At 47.0% G+C, this 20764-nt stretch overlaps 1 protein-coding gene across 1 annotated transcript in view; it reads left to right on the top strand.

Annotated features, from left to right (window-relative positions):
* The window catches only part of CFAP91 (cilia and flagella associated protein 91), a 677881-nt gene that overhangs the window by 114616 nt on the left and 542501 nt on the right, over positions 1 to 20764 (top strand). Inside the window, exon 2 of the mRNA XM_069635853.1 lies at positions 3502 to 3578. Within this exon, the coding sequence (XP_069491954.1) occupies positions 3502 to 3578 (77 nt within the window). The remainder of the gene's footprint in view (positions 1 to 3501; positions 3579 to 20764) is intronic.

Below are 20764 nucleotides of genomic sequence, written 5' to 3'. Positions count from 1 at the left end.
ATTTCAAGCTCTATAAAAACCAGTCAGTATGCCACCCTTAAAAAATAAAAAATATTTTGTGAACACTAATGGTTGATTTAAGAAGGTCCTTTGTAAACGCTTAAAAAGTCATTAAAAAAGTAATCATTCAAGTAATAACCGGTGTAGACAGACTCCAAAAAGATCACCAGGACACGGAACACACTCGTCCTCACGTCCAATAATAATAATATAATAAATTAAAGGTATCTTAACCCTTCCAGATTTCATTCCTCATCATCTCCTATCGGTCAGTTATGAAATGTAAACTTTCATTATATTTGATATTTCTTTTTCATTTAAAAGTGGTCTTTATTGTGTGCCACTAGGCCCCTAGCACGACAACTACATGAACAAGGAAGGCTTCTGATAGGCCAGTCTTCTTGTCAGTCAGTGAGCCCACACTTTGCACATCTGTCCACTTCACTTCACCATCATTCTCTGTTCAACATTCTGGGGTGGTTCATAAAACATCGCAGAATCGCTGGCTGCCAAACCATCGAAAAATAATGTCCCCTTTCACATTATTGTGCTGATGACTTGTTTGTTAACTGTTAACCTTGTTCCTTTTTACATTGATTTTATGTATAGTTAATTTTGATTTCTCCTTTAGCAGCAACTGTATTTGTAGTTTGTTTACATATCTCGTTAATGATCATGCCATGTTCCTTTCAGGTGGTTGTCCAGAAGAAGCTTTTTTGCTCATGCAATTCTCTACCATGTAATAACTGACACACATTAGGTCACTTTTACACTTTCACACTGACACCACTGGCCAAATGAGCAAAGGCTCAAATAACAGATGTACATTCTTAGCCAGGCCATACCTGCTCTCACAACCCAGGCCATACTATTCCTTGTTACACAGTCAGACCAAAGTAGTGTAACTCGCACACCACAGAACGAAGCTCTATTGACACTGCATCTGTACTTCCATTGAATGACAGTTTTTCATTTAAATCCATACCTAAAGCGGTACTCTTCATATGTGTATTTGCAGCCACCCAAATGCTATGGTGGTGAGTCTAACACACTGTGACGGTGCCATCTGTCAAACCTGGATCAGGCCAATACAGGTACTGTGACGAGTCAGGCACAGGCAACATGCTGAGACCAGTATTACTACGGAGGCAGGACCAGCATTCACACCCTGGCAAAGCCATAACCAAAATCCGTATTTATTTAAATTAAGTAGCAAAAAGTGCGTGTTCTCCGAATGGGTTCTGTAGACAGACATGATAACATTCTCATTAATTGTTGAAAATCAATGATCCTGTAGGTCACTTTTCTGATTCGCTCCTCGCTCGATGTTTTGCACCTTGAAGTAAACTGCACTGAGAATGGGCATGTGTGGTTGGATGACATTAACCCGGAGCAGACGTTGGGGGTAGGCGAGAGTTGGTGTGCTGCTGCATACTCGGACCTTCTGTGCACTCTTCCCACCTGTGGCCATACCCTGGCGTGGTGCAGTTCATTGCAGGGCATTGCAGTGCAAATATCTCAAACTGTGCATCCTAGAGCCTTGAAATGTGGTTTTTGAGGCCCCATGGGGACATCGAGTTTTGTTCCTCGTGTCGAGACCGGTCTTTCTACAACCACATTGAGGTTTCACCGATTTCAGGCAACCATCTCATGTGTGGAGGTGCTGAAATCCGGGGAAACAGGTGGGGTATTCAAATGACATGTGGCCCGTAATGTCCAGAGTGTCCTAATGGGTAACTATGAACATTTTGGTGCAGACTAGTGGAATGGTGTGGAATTGTATGACAATCAACGCTTTTCCAAGCCGCAAACCCACAAACATTTTTTTTGTTTTATTAATATAGATAGAGGGATCGTTTTCACCAAAGAACTGCACAAAATTATACCAACTGTTACAAAAGAATGCAAGCATCAATCATGAAGGACAATTTTATTCAAGATGAAGTGAGGATATGAGTTTTAACAGTAGAACAAAAACCTGGCGTAGGAAAAGATTGTGCAGGAAGTGGAAGGGCATTCCAGATTTTAGAGGCAAAAAGAGGAAAAAGGTTAAAGTGAGATTACACACAAGGAGGACAAGGAACAGTTCAAAGAAATGAAGAACAGCAAAGTTCCAGAAGGAACATAGACTGATATCAAAGGGTGGAGGTGTGGCATGGGGCAAGACCATGGATCCATTTAAAAACCATACAGAGACAATGAAATAAAGACCAGCTGGAGAGGACAACCAATGAAGTGCGACTAGAGGGTGCGTGGATAGATTAAAGCATTGAAGATAGATTAAAGGGGAGCAAGGGCACAAGCGAACAACCAAACAAGAAGAAATGGTAATCCAGGTGTAAAAATACCAGAGCCACATTAACAGTGGAGCAAGTAAGAAATGTCTGGGTTTGGCAATACTATAGGGCTGATAGCGACAGGATGGAGGAACAGTAGAGGTATAATGAGAAAAAGAAAGTAAAAGATCAAAGTTATCACTTAAATTAGGAGCACAGGGAGACAGAGGAAGAAAATTAGGTGAACAGATATAGATGACGGAGGAGGACAATCGTAAGAAGAAGAGACATGAAAGAAGAGAATCTCACTCTTGGAAAACTAAAATGGGGAGTGATCAAGCACCCAGATGTTTAACAGCAGAAAGTCTTAAAACAAGAATGTAAAGAGTGAGGAAAAAAAGGAAAGATTGGAAGATCATCCGCATAGAAATGAAAGGAGAAACAAAATGACTGAATAATAGAAGAAAGAGGAATAGTCTTGGCTGTTGCTTGCACACTGTGGAGATCATTAATTATCCCTTTCACTTGGGCAGGCTAGCAGCCGGTATGTGATTCATATCCTATTCCATTGGCCCAGGCCTTTATAAAGTGTTGAATGCCCGATTTAGTACTAGATAATCCTAATCTGATATAAGGAATAAATAAAAACGGTTTACGAAACAAATGTGTTTCAATCAGTTCAACTTTAAATGTTTTGGCATACGGATGAAGTAAGTGAAGCTGGAGGCAGTCGAATGATTATGCAATTCCTGCAAAAGTGTGCTGAGCGTAAACATTTGCAAATTATACTGTCTCCAGCATATGAATAGGGTGGGGGACCAGTAAACTGGTTGAACCACATTTTTTTTATTTTTAGACCTTCTCAAAAATAAATATTTGTTTAATCATTCAGCCGTGGGTCTGTCTGCAGGTTACTCCACTGAAAGCTGGATCATGATCCTTGGTGGTGCATTAGCAATGAAACCACTGAGTCTGCATTTGTCCGATCTACTGTCTAATCTAACCCCAGTCCTAGCGGAACACACAAACTATGATGGACCTATATTAGAATGTTACCTTCTGTCCTACTGGCACATGTACCCGATGCAGATCAACACACATTGCTTATGCCAACCACCATTCCAATGCTGTTTGATGCAATGTTATGGCTGAATTAAATTCTTCGTCATCGTGCTCTGAATCATATTGTGCTCATAATGTTTGTGTTCCGAATTTCCCTTTTCAGATCCTGTGCACACCTTATCAAGTGAGAGGGACCATGCTCAGGCCAACGTCCGTGCACATCTCGCGTACGGCAGGATGGTAAGTCACCTCTCTATCATGTAGCCGCTCACACAACTGATACTGATGACAAATGGACAGTCTTTGTGGTACATAGCACTGTCTTCAAAGGTTGTGTCTCAATTATAATGTTTTATTTATTGTGCATTTGTGAAGCGCTTATACATTAAGTCAATTCTGTTTCAAAATGCCCACAGGGCAACAGTGAGGGAACATGGAATTGAAACAATAATACAGTGAAGGATAAATAACGAACCTACTATGCCTTGTGAGTATTCAGAAAGTGCAAGTGCAAGTGCAAGTGCAGTGAAAAGAGGGGAAGTGGGAGAGGGGGTGGTTGCTAGAATGACCGTGTATGTGGGTGAGCAGCAGATGAAGTGCATAGTATGTTAAGTGCTATGCAGCCTGGAGCCACATTGGGTCGATGAGTGCAAGCCTACAGGACGAAGACCGGTGGTTGCAGAGGCAAGTGATGCAAGGAAGGCAGAGGCTAGGGCGATTGGCTGTGGAAGGCCAGGACCCTGAAGGATACATAAGGGCCCTGGTCACCTATCACAGCGACTGTGAGATTAGCAGAGAAGTGAAGAGGAATGTCTTGAGTTTCCGCAATTTGAGGAAGTCCAGCTCAAGACGAAGAGGAAGGGGGAGGCTGGTCCATAGAGAGAGCAAACTGAAGAAAAAGATTGGCCTCCTGATCTCTATTTAGCTAAACGCTTTACACGCAGAGAGTTGGTTCCAGAGGAACGTATAGGTCTAGAGGGGGAGAGTATTTACTAAGAGAAAGTTGCAGATAGTGTGGTCCCAGCCCCAGACAGCCTTGTGGATGATGCAGAGGGATTTGAATTTCATCCGTGCAGCAACTGGGAGCCAGTGAAGAGTCTTTAGGGTAGGAGAGGTGTGGTACCTAGGCTTAAGGCCAAGAATAAGTCCCACTGCCCTATTCTGGATTAACTGGAGGGGTCGTAGAGTGGAAGAAGGTAGATTCAGGAGAAGGCTATTGCAGTAGTCAAGCCTAGAGAGAACCAGGGCTTGGGTAACATTGAGCTTTTGGGGGAAATTTAGAAAGGGGAGAATTCCTTTGAGAAGAAAGATTTGAAAGTGGGATTTCTTGGCAATATCCTGAGTGTAAGGGAGGAAGGAGAGAGAGGAGTCGAAAATGACTCCAAGGTTTCTGGCTTCAGTAGAAGGAGCAGGGGGAGGGCCCATAGACAATGGCCAGAGTGAGGGGAAAAAAGAGGAAGCAGGGGTCCCAATGGGAAGGATAACCCTGCTATACATAATGCCAATATCCTAGTGCCCCAGTACAATCCAGGGGTTGAAATATGGATTTGATTTGCAGAAGCTCAAAGCAGCTCCTGGGTATCCGGCATCACCTAGTAAGCAGGAGCTGTTGTATAGCATGACACAAACTTAACTTCCATCTTTGTGATCTATTATGATTTAAATGTCTTCACGTGTCCTAATGCTCATTTACACACATTCATAAACCTACAGAGCGAATGCCACTTAGGTATGTTTGTATGGCACCAGTTGCCTCGGGAGCCTATTTTACCTCCTGGTGATCGTGGTGTCAAGCCAACTACGTTCTCCTATTCTTTAATCAGGAGCTAAATAGCTCCTAGCAATTAGCAATTTTGAACCCTGCATTGACACCATAAACAAATGCCTACATGACTCAAGAACCATTACAAACCTGTAGAACTAAGAAGAGGACCCCCCACTGGTTTTCAGACACATGAAAGAAACTGAAACCAGAGCTTTGGAAACTAAATGGAGCAAGAATGACTTTGAGAAAGATAAAAATGCCTACAACAGTAGCTTTGCTGTCTATTATAATGCCATCTCACAGGTACATGTTTTCATAAGCAGAATAAAGGAACACGCCGACAGACTCATGACGATATTTAAGGCACGCCATCCGTGAAGCTGGACAATGAAACCCAGGATTCCTTTCTAAAAATCCTGAAACTAAGGACCGTGAATGATACAATTGATGCCCAGAATGCCTGGCCCATCATTGTCACCCCTGTCCACCCCACTGATATTGTTACATTTCAATTTCACCCTGCCACTACGCAGGAGAACCACCAACTCTATGGCCAATGCCATTTCTTCTTCCTTCATTTGTACTTTCCGTGATATGTTTTCTTCACCAATAACTAAGATCATTAACTTCTCTTTGTTCGAAGGTTTTATCCCCAACACGTGCAAAAATGCATTTATCTATCAACTGCTCAGGTAAACCTCTTTGGATCCTGCAAATGCTGTGAATGATCCCTTTTGCTGTGCTTCCTCTTATTTCCAAACTCCTGGAAGCAGTCGTACTATCCAAATACAATTTGTTGTTAGATAAGACAACATATATGACAACTGTCAGCCTGGTTTCTACCAGGAGACTATCATGGAGTCATCCTTTCTTCACATCTGGGGCTATACTTTCTGCACTGCCAGTGTTACCCATTGCAATATGACTTGTCATCATGACCTATTGGCGACAGTGTGTGTGGTGGACCACGGACATTGATTGAAAAGGTTTGCTATTCTCAAATGCCACCAACTGTATCTCCTCCTTTTTAGCAGGCAGATCCCAACTGGTTACCCTTGGTCCTTATAGATCGCCTTGATTGAAAGTAACTCTTTAGAGTTCTACAAGGCTTCCCCCATCCAAGATTTGCCTTAGACCCCTAATCATTCTGATCCAGCAATTTAGCATTGCTTATTATTCCTATACCGATGACTCTCAACTTATCATCATGAAGCTTACTGACAAGTCTGGTGATTTTCCAACTTGGGCCTATGCCTGTATGTTACACAGTTATGGAAGAGAAGGAACTGGATACACCTGAACATCAGGGAAACATAGATCATTCTTTTAGGTCCCCACACTAAATGGAATCTTCTTTCCTACTCCCTCCCATTAACCTCTTTTTTTAATTACATCTGCATTTTTGACCACCAAGATATGCAACATGGGGGTGCTAATGGATTCTTAGATCTCAAATGAGGAACATAAAAATCTTTTGATTCTTTCAAATCAAGCTGCTTTGCAATCTTCTCCCATACCTCCCTACCTCTAATCGGGCAATCACAAAGTCTCACGTTATGAATTCCCTCATTAACTACTGCAATGATCTATGCACTAGGCTTCCCCTTAGTCAGCATTTCCAAACTACAAGTTATGCAAAACTATCAGACTGGTCTGTGGTATTTAAAACATGAGCATGGTACAGCTGCCAGGATATCCCTCCACAAGTATCTGCTGAAAGACAGAATCACCTTTAAGATATTCTGTCCTGTACATAAATACCTCTGGGGGTTTGCCCCTACCTAGATGTCACTGCTCCGAAAGAGCCCTCTGCTCTGTACAGTTAGGCCTAGTGATGGTGCCTATGTTTCGTTGCACTACTAGATGCAGAAGTTGTTTTGGAGTGCTCTTCCCGCCCTTTTAAGCTTGAACCTAACCTTCCCTGTGATAACATCCTGTCTCTTTAAGACTTCCAAAATCAGATGATGTTACTTGGGTTACCTCTTCAATGATGATCAGTACCAAAAGGCGGTTTATTTTGCTGTGCCGCGTTTATAAAATGATCTATCCATCCATATATCTTGCAAATCTAGAGTCGAAGAATGTAGTCCCAGATTAACATATTGGTCCAGCTGCGTCAAGTAAAGAAAGGGGGAAGAAGGTATTGTGGAAAGTTGTCCCAGGGTCTGGGCTGGTTAGAGGTGCTATCCGATGTCGCTCCCAGAGGGTGGTTGAGGAGGCATCCCACTGGTTCGCTATCCCTCCAGAGACTTAGTAGCATCTCCTCAAAATCCATGTTGAGGGGTAGTTTGCTTCATATGTTGTGGAGTTGTGAAAGAGTGACACGTTTCTGGTGAGATGTGGTTGATAGGATTGACCAGGTGCATCACCTATCCACGGAATCCATTAGCAATCATTTTGCAATTACCAAGGAATGGTTGCAAATATGATTGGGTAATATCGTGTTGGATTGCCAAAGTTCTGTTAGTAGCTACTAAGCAGATATTACAGGTCTGGAAGACAAGAAGAAACCAACAGTAGAGGATTGGATTTTAGATGTGCAAGTTCTATCTAAATATGAGAAGACTATGTTTTATAAGCAATGCAAAGAAGCACGTTATGATGAACAATGGGGGAATTTCAATGATTTTTATGGGTAAACCATCTTGTTCGGAATTGTGTAATAGAATGGGTTTGCATCACGTCTAATGGATACATTTTGGGGGGGGAGGGTGCTTGTGATGTTATGTTCTCTTGTTTTGTGTTGTTTGTTATGTTTGGGAATGTCAGGCCACCGCTCATGGCTATGTTTTTAAATGTGTTGGGGTTAATATGTATTTCGAGGTTATTATTTATTGTATTCTTTGATTCAGGTTTATGTTGTTACCTGGATGATAGCCTGCTGGCCTAGTAACATTTGCTTTGTACTTGACATGTTTCTTTCTTGTTGAGAATAAGAAATAAAGTTTGAAAGCAAAAAAAATCCATGTTGAGGGATCATGGATCTGAAAACTACAGTTCCCAGAAATCCTTGTTAAGGGTCCCTGTCTTCCGGGAACCAGCGCAATAAACATGCAGCTTGAACAACATCAAATTCAACAAAACCTCTGCGTGCTCAAACATGTAGAGAGTAACCACTGCTTACCTGACAGAAAGAAGCACGTGCATTGTGCTGCAGACTCCTCAGCAAAGCAGAGCAACCACAGAACTCCATTGAGCCACGCTACATGAATTGCTAGATGTTGTTTACTCAATACACGCTTTTAAAACCTCAGCATTCTCCAGTATGAGGTCTGGCATGGATTCACATGCTCATGAATGTTCCCCGTCGCCAGGCTGTGAATCCTCGGTAAAGCAAAAATCAGTTTCAGTTTCGTTTCTGAACTGTCTTTCTACTAGTAACCAATCACTGGTCTCTGGGTCATACTGCCCCCAGCCAATAACTGCCCTCTACCTAAGCCCCTCCTATGGCAGCCATCTTCGGATTTTTAGCGCACGTTCAAGTGTTGGGAGTCCTCGTGCTATAGCTCTCGAGCTTTTACTGCGTTTTTTGCGATTTTTCAAAGAGTTTAATCTCATTTTTTCGGTCAATCGAGCCTCAAGCTCCACCAATTCTACTTCCGATTAACGGAGACCCGTTTTGGAATTTTCTACGCCCCTCAAGGGCGAAGTTTTCGTCAAGTTTCGCTTCTTGGAGGATTCCGGAAGATCTTTGAGGCCTACCCCGCGTGGACATGGCCCAGGACAAAGGAAACCCGACGCCCGGCTCCAAGCTTTTCAGGAGCTGTCCTGATGCAGATTACAAAATGTCTTCAAGGAGGATGAGCATTCTCGATGCTTCTACTGCCTTCACGAAGACCAAACGCACGTGGAGAAGGACTGCTTTTTGCAAGAACTTGTCCAAACGGACTATGAAGGATCGTCATTTCCGACTCACCAACTGGCTGGAGGGGAAGAACCCAGCAGCAGGTGAGAAGAGGAAGAAGTCTGAGCGGTCATCTAAGACCTTTGACGGCGCTCTGGCGACGGGGGCCCAACAAAAGGCAAAGCACTGCAAGTCCACGGGCACCAGGAGCACCGATCGGTCGGGCTCCTCGGCTGCCAGTCAGGGCGCATTATCACCGACGCCATCAACTACGAGCCAACGCTCTGGCTCGGGGAAGAGGAAATCGGAGAACCCGTGTAAGCTTCGGGAGAAGTCCCGGTCGACCCTCACGGAGACAGCCGAGGGTGGAGCGAGGCGGTGATCCTCCCTCCAAGGTGAAGGCCTCGGGCGCGCCCAAAGTAGTGAAGGTCCAGATTCACCCAGCTAAGGCCTCGATCGAGGGAGTCGTGGCAGCCCTGGCAAAGCCTGCAGAGGCTACCCCAGTGGAGACGACCTCTGGGCCTAGAGTTTCCCCGCCACCGCAGAGGGAATCCTCTTTTCAACCTATCGATAAGACCCCCGTGAAACCCCAGGCGGAGAAAGAGGGGGGGCGGTGGCCATTACGGACACACATACCTCCTCTGAAGAGGAGCTGGCTGGCGTCGCAAAGATCCTGAACAAGAAGTTCAAGGGGGTCCGGTCCTACGGGAGGGATCCTGACGAGGCGGACGAAGAAAGCGACGGGCCGTGGAGGGAACGGAGGATCCTGCTCCCCAACCGTCACAACCAGTGCCTATGCCACAAGACAACTCAGGAGCGATCTTGATGGCTATTCAGGGCTTGTGTACGGAGATAAAGACAAGGTTGCCCTTACCTCCAGCGGACGATCCAGCGGAGCCTGGACCGTCAGGAAGCCCATCAAGCAATCGGAGGAGAACCCATCCCCCTCCTCCTTTACAGCTTTCACATTCTTCCCCTCCTCCGAGGGATGAGATGGGAATGGAGACAGCGACGACGGGGACGGATGACGACCGGGGCGACGACGGAATGGACCTTCCATCACCACCCGCTCGGGCTTCCCCTCCCGACGAAATTGGCTCCTTCCACGCCATAATCGCCAGGGCATCTGAGCTCTTCCAGCTCTGCCCCGAAGAGCAGAAGAAGGAAGGTTTCCTCTACCAACGGCGGGAGGCCAAGAGGAAGACTGTTCCATTACTGGATGGCATCTGGGACGAGGGGCTGGTGCTCCTGAAGAACCCGTCCACGGCTCCTGTTAAGAGGGACCGGTACGAGAAGAAGTACCGGGTCCCGGACTCCGCCCCTATGTGCCTTGGGGCACAGCCGTCCCCGGATTCGGTCGTCTCCACGGCGGCCAAGAAGGAAGCGGCGGGGGCAATGGCTTCAACTTCCCTGCCGGACGGCGAGGGGAAGAAACTGGATGCCATGGCGGGTCATCTCGTCGGCGGCGACGACTATTAAAGCGGCCAACGCCCTCGCAATTGTGGCACACTACGACAGGGAGCTATGGTTTAAGATCGCTCCCCTGCTGGACTTCCTCCCAGACGACATGAGGGCTGAGGCCCTGGAAATATTACAGGAAGGTGAGGTGGGGTCGGTCCACGCCATTACAGTGGCCACGGACATCGCAGACACCAGATGGGCAACAGCGTTTGCCTTCGTCAGCGCGGCTGGCTCAAGGCAACCGACTTCCGCCAGGACATGCAGACCAGGGTTCTGGACATGCCCTTCGACGGGAACAACCTGTTCGGCAAGACAGTGGACAAGTCACGGCAGGCCATCAAGGCGGACACCGAGACGGCTCGGGCCTTGGGTGTTCTTCAGCGACGATGGCCATCCTTTTGGAACTCCAGAGGCAAGCAAGGTGCCTCCAAAGGATTCGGCGGCGGTTCCTCGTCGTACAGCCAAGCGGCCCGCTCCTCGTTGCAGGAAGCTTAGAGGACGCGGCAAGACATGAGGATCTCGTCGTCGTAGTAAAGACTGGAGGGGGGTGTCTGTACTTCTGTTCTCTATATGGTAGAGGAGAGGCACAGAGGACCCCAGCTAAGATTATCTATTCGGTAACTATGGTCGAGCAATGAAGGCCTAGCTTCTCAGGAGGTGATGCAGACTGGTTCTTAAGTACAGTGTAGTCCCCAATCCCCCACAAAGGAATGTCCACACACTGTATTAGTTAAAACACAGTCTTTATATAATTAATATTCAGGGTTATGTACACTATCACAATAACTCACTTTGTGCTCAGAAAATCAACAATGGTAAATATATACATTTCTAAAGTAGTAACACAAATATTATCAGATCCCATTAAAGTGCATCAACTATACTGTCAAAATGTCACACAGATCAATAAAGAGGAAACCAGCAGTAGAGAGAGGAAGGAAAGCAAGATGGTTGAACAATTGGCAGAATACAGACCCCTACCACCTAGGCACAATTCTGAGTGGAGATCCCCCCACCTGGGCAACCTGTAAAGCAAAGCTGTATCACAAGCCCAGTCCATGTATTGTTCTATGCGTCTTATTTCCCTCTACAAGAGTTCTACAGAGCCAAAGTACCTGGAATTGTAGCATTCGTTGATGGCCCTTTTGGAGAGCCCTCCCTTTAAGGAAGGAGTCACGGGTCGTCAAACGTCCGACGGAGAATAGGGTGAATACGGCGGCGAATTGGCAGCTTCATTCCTAGCGGTGCTCGTCCACGACAGAACATTGGCGTCCTGCAAGGAAGAGGCGTGCGGGGCACCTCAGTGACGATAGTTCTGGACCGCAAACAGAAGATGAAGAACTGTGGCCCAGCAAGGGCGTCCAGTCGTCGGCGTCTCTGTGGTCTTTAGGTGGCGGGAAAGCCACCGGTGGATGCTCCTGGGCGCGTCGACAGTCGGGCTTTCTCCAGCGGGATAAAGCAGGCGGCGATGCAGAACGAGAGCGTCCTCGGATCAAAAGAAGTTCTTAAGCAAACGGGAGCGCTGCAGCTCCAGTCGGCGACGGCGGTCATCGACGGTGGCGACAACAGTCCAGGCGCTTCTCTTTGTGATTCCGCGGCGGTCCCCGTCTCGAGTCCGCAGCCTTTTCGAAGGTCTGTCTACCAGGGAGCTTTGGCAAAGATCAGCTGGTGCACGATGGTCCCTCGTAGCTCGGGAAGAGGGCGCCTTACCAGGTCCTCTCTGGGTCAGTCCTTGGAGACACAGCAGCTTTCAGATTGTGAAGGAGAGCAACAGCAATTCTTCTCGTCCAGCAGGGCTTCAAGGTCAAGCTTCAGTTTCACTCCAGTTACTCGTCGTAGTGGACTTCAGCTTCTGAACACGAATTCTAGCAGTGAGAGGCCCCCAGATATACTAGTTGATCTCCCATTCATTCTGCTGGGTCACACTCGGGCAACCAATCAGTCAGAAGGGCATTCATGCAGGCAGGCATCCAATCAGGTGCATAGTGCATTCAGGCCATTCACTCCTCTCCAGACACTCGCAACAAGTTATGTGTATTTGGTCAAGTACCCAGCCATTCAACACTCCACACTGCATTCATACCAGTTCCGGGCAGGGCTGTCTCAGTCATTGTGTCAAACACCAGATACTAGACACCCACAACACAGAATGCGTATTCGTCGCACACTCCATTCACCCAGGTCCCACCCACAGGGTGTACCCACAACATACAGTCACTGGGAAGGCTGCAGCCAGTCTGGCCTGGACTTCACAACAACACCGTATATGGAACTTCCACCCAACAGCCGGTCAGGGGGAAGGGACAGAGTCCGGGCTTCCCAGGACTTTGGGAAAACAACGTAATAGGCAATAGCAAGCAAGCTGCCACAGGGACCATCTTGTTTCCTATCAGGAATCAACTGATTTCAATGGCAGGGCCTGGGTATCCCAAAATGGAGGATACTCGGGGCACCTGTCAAATTCAGCATGGAGCTGCCACCATCCCATACCCTGCTCTGTGGGCCACACACATGTGCCCAAAAACATACACTAGGGGCACAGGGTTGTACCCCCACCCATGGGTGCCATAAGGGTATCCCATGGGTCTGTACACCAAAACAAAAGAGAGCTGCACCGCCAGGAGTCCCACACGAACTCCTGCACGGAAAACACAACAGAACACATGATAAAAAGCAGTAAAGGACAAGGATACAGAGGCCCTGTCCCTCCGATGCATTTCCAGCATCACAGTCGTCACCAAGGTGGCAAGAACGCGGCCAAGTAGGACTGAACCGGCCATGGCGTCGGGCCCCCACCCAAGCACCCCGGTGGGAGGATGCCTGGCGAAATTAGTCAGCGTGTGGGAGTCCATCTTCACCGACCGTTGGGTGCTAGATGCCGTGGCCCGTGGGCACACCCTGGAATTTCAGAGAAAGTGTCCCCGTATACCACCCGTGGCCAGGAAGGAAAACCATGTCCCACAACTGCTTCTGGAGGTACGAGCGATGCTAAGGAAGGGAACCATAGAACTCAGCCCAAAAAGGCTCCGGGGCTCCGGAGTGTACTCCCGGTACTTCCTCGTCCGGAAGAAGACTGGCGGTTGGCGACCCATCCTGGACCTTCGTCGTCTAAACAAGTACATCAAGTCACAGAAATTCCGGATGGTCACCCTCCAGCACGTGCTGGGACAGCTGGAGGGAGGCGATTTCCTATCGTTGCTGGACTTGGAGGATGCCTACTTCCACATCCCAATTCTAAAGGGACATCGCAAATTCCTACAATTCGTGGTCCAGGGACGGCACTACCAGTTCAAAGCCCTTCCCTTCGGGTTGAAGTTGGCACCCAGGGTATTCACCAAGTGCCTGGCACTAGTGACGGCACGGCTGCGCCTGCAGGTGATTCAGATCTACCCCTTCCTGGACAACTGGCTCATCCGAGCAAAGTCAAGAGAACTCGCCGTCGATCACACAGCAAAGACCGTCCCACTGCTTGCGGATCTGGGATTCTCAATCAACTTTGCGAAATCCCATTTGGTACTGTCGCAAGTCGCCCTGTTCCTGGGAGCCAGACTCAACACAGTGGCACGATTGGCCTCCCCATCGGAGGAAAGGACAGGGGCCATCCTGGGCAAGGTGCAATGGCTGTCGACCATGGAGGTGGCCAGGGTGAGGTTGCTGCGACTCATCAGTCAACTCAGATGGTCCTGGTGCAGGATGATCCTCGTCGCACCGGCGTGGCCAAGGCAGATTTGGTTCCTGGACCTTCTGGACATGTCAGCGTCCCCCTCCAGTCAAACTGCCGACGGACGCGGATCTTCTCGCCAGAGAAGGAGGCACCATCCTCCACCACGACCCGGGCTCAGTGAACCTGCAGGCCTTGCTCCTGCAGCACTAGAGTTTGGAGGGTACGATATCCCGGCTGACTGCAAGGAGCTGCTTGCAAAGGCCAGGGCATCCTCGAATCTCAAGTGCTATGGACACAAATGGAAGAGGTTCTCTGTCTGGTGTCGTGCACAGAAGATTAACCCTCTGCGGATTACGGCCTCTCAAGTGCAGCTGTACTTGCTATCGCTGGCCAAGGCGGGGCTGGCACATGCCTCCATCAAGATCCATCTGGCAGCAATCTCCCGCAACACCAGAGCTCCGGGGCGTTCGTCGCTATGGTCCCATCGCCTGGTGAAGGAGTTCATGAAAGGACTGTTCCGATCGTTCCCGCCGGTGAAGGCTCCGGCCCCGGCGTGGGAGCTTAACGTGGTGCTGACCAGGCTCATGGGGCCGCCATTTGAGCCGCTGCATTCGGCACCTTTGAAGTTCCTGTCGTGGAAGACAGCTTTTCTTGTGGCCATCACCTCCACACGACGAGTAGGAGAGATACAGGCCCTCTCCTGTAAACCTCCATACATGACGTTCCACGAGACGAGGGTGGTACTGAGGACGCACCCCTCCTTCATGGCCAAGGTGCCGTTGGACTTCCATCTCAATGAGCCCTTGGTGTTACCTGTTTTCTTCCCTTCGTCACCGGCTGAGAAGACTGCACTCGCTGGATATAGCTAGAGCGCTGAAGTTCTACGTGGACCGCACAAAGAGCCTTCGGAAGACATCACCACTGTTTGTGAACTTTGGACCTGTAAACCAAGGTAAGGCCCTCTCGAAGGCTTCCATTTCCAGATGGCTCTCCATCTGCATCATGCACTTTCACCGGTTGGCAAACCGACCATTGCCGGCCGTCCGAGAGCCCATTCGACCTGCGCGATCGCTGCTTCCACAGCGTTCTTGTCTGGTGTGCCCATGCTGGACATCTGCAGGGCTGCTATGTGGAGGTCGACGCACACCTTCACGAGATTCTACTGCGTCGACCGGGATTCCAGGGACGAGTCCAGGGTCGGCCAGGCAGTGCTGCGCAACCTGTTCGCCTGAAGGTGGGCCTGGTGAGGAGGTAAGAGTTGCTTAATGTTGAGTTGATGAAATGCTTAATGTTGAGCCTTGCCACCTCCCGTGGTTGTGCATGTGTGTACTGCTATGTATTCTTGTATTCATGAGCATGTGAATCCATGCCAGACCCCATGCTGGAGAAGGAACAAGTTACTTACCTGTAACTGTTGTTCTCCAGCATGCGTCTGGCATGGATTCACATGCAAACCCTCCCTCCTACCCCTCTGCGGCTCTTCTCTCGGTCGTACTGCCACTTTACTTGCTACCAAATCTGAAGATGGCTGCCATAGGAGGGGCTTAGGTAGAGGGCAGTCATTGGCTGGGGGCAGTATGACCCAGAGACCAGTGATTGGTTACTAGTAGGGAGACAGTTCAGAAACAAAACTGAAACTGATTTTTTCTTTACCGAGGATTCCCAGCCTGACGACGGGGAATATTCATGAGCATGTGAATCCATGCCAGACCCATGCTGGAGAACAACAGTTACAGGTAAGTAACTTGTTCCTTCCACGCTACAGGAAGCAAAAGCACAACAAGGAAGTAACAAATACTACGGCCAAACTGATAATAGTATAATAACAGAAGTTAAAGGCTGACATGGGAATAACCAATCAGGTTTGAGAATTCAAATGGCTATAGGAAAGAACCTATCGGAGGTAACATTAAGAGCCCCGCCCTAACTTGGGGACTAAACAAGATTCTGGAAAGCAGCTGAGTAGGAAAGGATAGCAGACGAAGCAAATGTTTCTGCTCGTGTTCCCTTGACACAAGGGAAGGCTTCTGGAAGTCGAACCCAACAAAGAACCACTACTTGGAGGAATGCAAGAAACCTTTGGAGGAAGATCCTAGAGTCCAGGTTAGTGGTTGTTCAGACATGGATACCTTGGAAGGAGCAAGTGATCAGGATGCTTGAGCGACACTTGCCTACCTTCAGGGAATTGGAAGACCTAAGCCTGAGGCTATCCACCAAACACCCCAAGGTAATGAGATGCAAGACCTGGCCTTTGGCCAGAGGGTGCCACAATTTCGGCTGCCTGACAAGCTGAACTCAAGGTGCAGGAGAGAACAGCTGTGAAACCCTGAACAAACCAAAGGTGTAGGAGGGACTAGTTGTGAATTTTGGAAAAACCCATGGTCTTGAAAGGAGCTAATGCGAAATGTGAGAAAGCACAGACCCAGGGAGGTCTGTTGCATAACTAAGAAGGGGATTTTCGAAGGAAAACCTACTATGAACACGGACAAAACCGAGGTCTGGGCTGAAGAACTGTTATGAATCTTGTGAAACCATGAGCTAAGAAAAGTAGAACTCTGATTCCTACAAGACAGAGGAGTGACCTAAAGGAGAGAAGACCCAAAAGCTGAAACCCTGGGAGAGGACTTGGGATACAAGGTGGAAGTAGCAAGGCCTGGGGGAGGGACCAGATTGTGAGTAACGGCTATAAGAACCTTCCTAGCTGAGTACTTTATTAACTTAGAGTAGCCGAGAGTCTAAGGATCTACTAAGATTAGGGATTGGAACTTTTTCGCTGGTCATCCTTTTGAGGCTGCTTTGGTGGGATAAGGTAGAGACGAGGACTATAGCTTGTGAACTTTGTTTCAGTCAGAAGTATTGAAGGTGTTGGACACTGCTAGTAATATTCCACTTTACATTAATACTGCCTGTGCACTTGTTTGACTTGGGAGAACCCCTATCAGTTGAAGTTCATCCCCTAGAACCGATAGGCATTCATCCACCCTACTGCACTGTGTGAGAAACCTGAAGGTACTTTATTGACATTGACCTACCCTCCCCTCCCCTACCTTAGCCTTTATGGGCTATTGCTTGTCCCATTCCATCATCACCCGTAAATTCCCCCTGAGTATTGGGAAGAAGAAGAGGCAACTAGGAGCAAAGCAGATTTCCCATTGTAAAAACCACTATGGTACTGTGACGAGGAAGAGAGGTTTAGATGCATATAACCATGAAGATCAGGCATGTCACACTATAGAGTTTACACAAAGTCAGGCAATTGGGAATGACTTGTTCCAACTGAAATCCATCAATAGCAAGGGAACATATAAAAGGTGACGTGGAAAAGAGAGAGGTTTGAGAAATACGAACGCTTCAGAGGGTGCAGAAGGATTGGAGAACTTGAGAAGTGCGGTGCAGAGGGAAGGAGAAGCCGAAGTGCCAAAATGCTGACAAGGTTCCTGGGAGTCCCGCCGGGGGTGCAGTGCTGGACTGGGAACCCTTGGCAGGTGGGTGGAGAGTGACTGCTATGAAATGCAGAGGTGGAACCCAATACACAGGCCGGGACGTGCAGAAGGAAGCACCCGCTGAAGCGGAGTTGCAGTCCAGTAAGTGTCAGTGGACACTTGGGACGCCGGGGCACTCCGGGAAGGGCTGTTGAGCCAGATGCTCGAAATCTTGAATGCTGAATGTAACGAAAAGCGGGACACTTGCAATCTTGAATTGGAAAAGCTGAATGCTTGCAATCTTGAATCCTGAACGTAATGGATGAATGTCACGAAAAGGTGACCAACATTGAATGCTGAATGAGATGAGCGTGGTTACTGAACCATTACAGTGAACACTTGTATATATTGCTGACCTTGGCAAGAAGAGTAGCTGCATGAGCCTGCGCAACAAAAGTTGTATTACGCTATCTTTGCCAAAGAGACACCTCCAGAGTAAAGTGAAAGACTTGAACTTGTGAACCATTGAATATCAGCTATGGGGAACATGACCTGTGAAGGGTGGACCGTGTGGTCTGACAACTGCGCTTAGACCAGAAGCCATGAAAGATTTGACAACCAAATAAGAGGTGTGAACCATTGGTGAAGTTAACTAAGGGAGGGGTCAAGCACACCCTGGTGTATACTTTGTGAACTCGTGAATTTAATGCCCTGTGATTTTGTGAATCTCAACTGTTTTGAGTGACTCTGGGGAAGGGAAGCCTGTCAGTTGAAATTGGAAAACCTTTGTCTTGGCAGAAGTAAGTCCCAAGACCACAGTGTTGTGTATGACCTTCTGTTGCATTTTGAACTTGGGGGAAGGGAGCCCCCTTTGATGTGAACTGTAATACTTAAGAATCTACAGAAGATAACTTCGGAAGTAGCTCAGTCCTTACTGCGAGGAAATTGCATTGAAACTGTGTTGAACTTGAACAAGAGAACTTTAGAGGAACTTACATTGCCACTCCTTGAACATTTGTTTTGGACTTTTTAGTTGAGAATATTTCCCCACTAGTTTTGTTGCAGTTGTGAGGACAAGCATAGGTTTTGACACAGACATACTTGCTGAAATAGACTTCCTTTAGTTTTCTTTAGGCATGGAAATCCCACCATTATATAGGGTTAGTTAGGCGTTACACCATCCTGATTATTAATAAAGCTTTGTTGAACTATATATTTGTTGTCTGTCTCATAGCTGTGTTAATAAAGGTTGCGCTGTTACCACCTCACTCGAGTGTCACGTGCATCATTGCTCAGCTATGCAACAGTATGAAGAAAAGAAAATGACTTCAATGTGCAGTACCCTATATGTGAAAGGTCTGTACCTATAAGATCCCTCCATTTTGGAATTTCGTAGGAGGCCTTTACCATCCCCACCATAACTTGTTACAAAACAAGTAGATAACTGACTTGCCTCAACCATCACTCTTCACTCCTTCAGGAAGTACAGGGCAGCTGATTCCTGAGTAAATGCAAATTCTTGCCCTTGTGATCAAAAGTTAATTTCACTGGGAAACCAAATGATGCCCACATTTACATAGATTGCTGCTCCTTTTTTTTTCACTGTAATGACTCAGGCGTAGATTGGGGAACAATGGGATGCGACAACCTGCTGGCAGTACCTCAATAATTACCTCTATAAAAATGACATCTCTAAGATCTGACATGCAAAGTTTCCCTATTATCATGCCCCCATTTGTTTCACCCACATTTAGTTCCCTGGTGAGGAATCAAGGTATCCTCTGTATGAATTGGTGATCTGCCTCATCTCAAGTACTCATCAAAGGTATCAGACCAGCCACAATAGCTTCGTATTGCCTTTTTCTGAAATTTGTTGGCCTGACCTATTGCTATCTGTTAATTTTGAAGTAGCACACAATCATATCAGTATTTAGATCCCCTGACCTATTAAGTCCATAACCGTGTTATATAAGACCCCATTTAAATGGTGTGAGTGAATAGTATGTGGGTTTTTATTCCTGTTATTTTATATTTAGTTTTGGAGATACAGGATGTATAGGACCTGTCCTACACCGGGCCATGGTACTAAGCCTGCTTTGATATCCCCGAGGGGTGATCTGCATGAGATTGTCAATAGGAGTAGGGTTGCCTTATTGATCCTATTGGGCGTGGTTGTGCTCTGCACTATTGCGCAAACCAACATGCATATTATGGACTTGGGCAGGGTCTCCTCCTCTCCAATGGTATTTGTCCATCATGATTGCCACAAGCCATCTAGTTAGACTTTCATTTTTTGGGATTCATTTTGTGTGACCTAGGGTACCTCTCCGTCCAGGGTATTTACTTGCTTAATGGTCATCTCGAATTTAATATAATCTGAGCATTTCATGTAGTATGTCATTCCTACAATAAAGGTTGCCTCTCAAGATTAGTCTGCTGTTTTGGTAACTTTAAAGTGTGTACAGAAATGGCTTAGTTCAGCTTAACACTGCTACTACACATGTGATACTATCTGGCCTTAGAATGCATTTCCCTGATTTTACTTCCCGAGTGTTCTCTTTGTTCGCCAGTAAATCCATCAATTAGTAATGTACAGAGGTTGGCATACTGTTGAGAGCTGGAATGTCCATTCCCCATACATTTCCAATATGCTCAAGAGCTGCTGTTGGGAGATGATGAAAAAAACGTACTTTTCCTTTTCCGAAAGGAAAATGTCATAGTTATGGGAGTAATGGTAAAGTCATAGTTATAGGAACCCCTGTTTGCTGGCATCCCAGACCCCTAGATTCAAGGTCTTCAGGTGTCCCACATGGTATACCGTCATTTCATCACCGCACTTCTCATCGCGGGTTTTTTGCCGCGATTTTTTTTTTCGCAATAAAAAACATTGATTTGTTGGGGGGGGGGGGGGTACATTTTTAAAAAAATGGGTTTGGGTGTCCGGGATGTAAAAAAAAAAAAAAAGAAAGGGGGGGGGGGGGTTAATAAAATCGATGATTTTTTCGAAAGAAAAATCGCGTCAAAAAACCCTGCGATGAAAAGTGCGGCAATGAAATCACGAAGAACCGTCCCACGTCACTGCCGCCTAAAAAACTGCTTTATACAATTTTAATATTTGCATAAGTAGCTTATAAGAACTTGAGTAACTAGTGGCCTTTTCACAACAATAATAAGAACTTTAGAATACTTATTAAATTCTGATAAAATCTTATAGGTTTGAAGTAGGATTTTGTAATGTCTGGGACAGTACTGTTGGTTTAGTGCATCAAG

The sequence above is a fragment of the Ambystoma mexicanum genome, chromosome 7p, assembly GCF_040938575.1.
Source record: "Ambystoma mexicanum isolate Mex_15411 chromosome 7p, UKY_AmexF1_1, whole genome shotgun sequence".
In the NCBI taxonomy this organism is placed as follows: Eukaryota; Metazoa; Chordata; class Amphibia; order Caudata; family Ambystomatidae; genus Ambystoma; species Ambystoma mexicanum.
The sequence above is the reverse complement of the archived record's forward strand: the minus strand, read 5'-3'. Positions and strand labels throughout refer to the sequence as shown.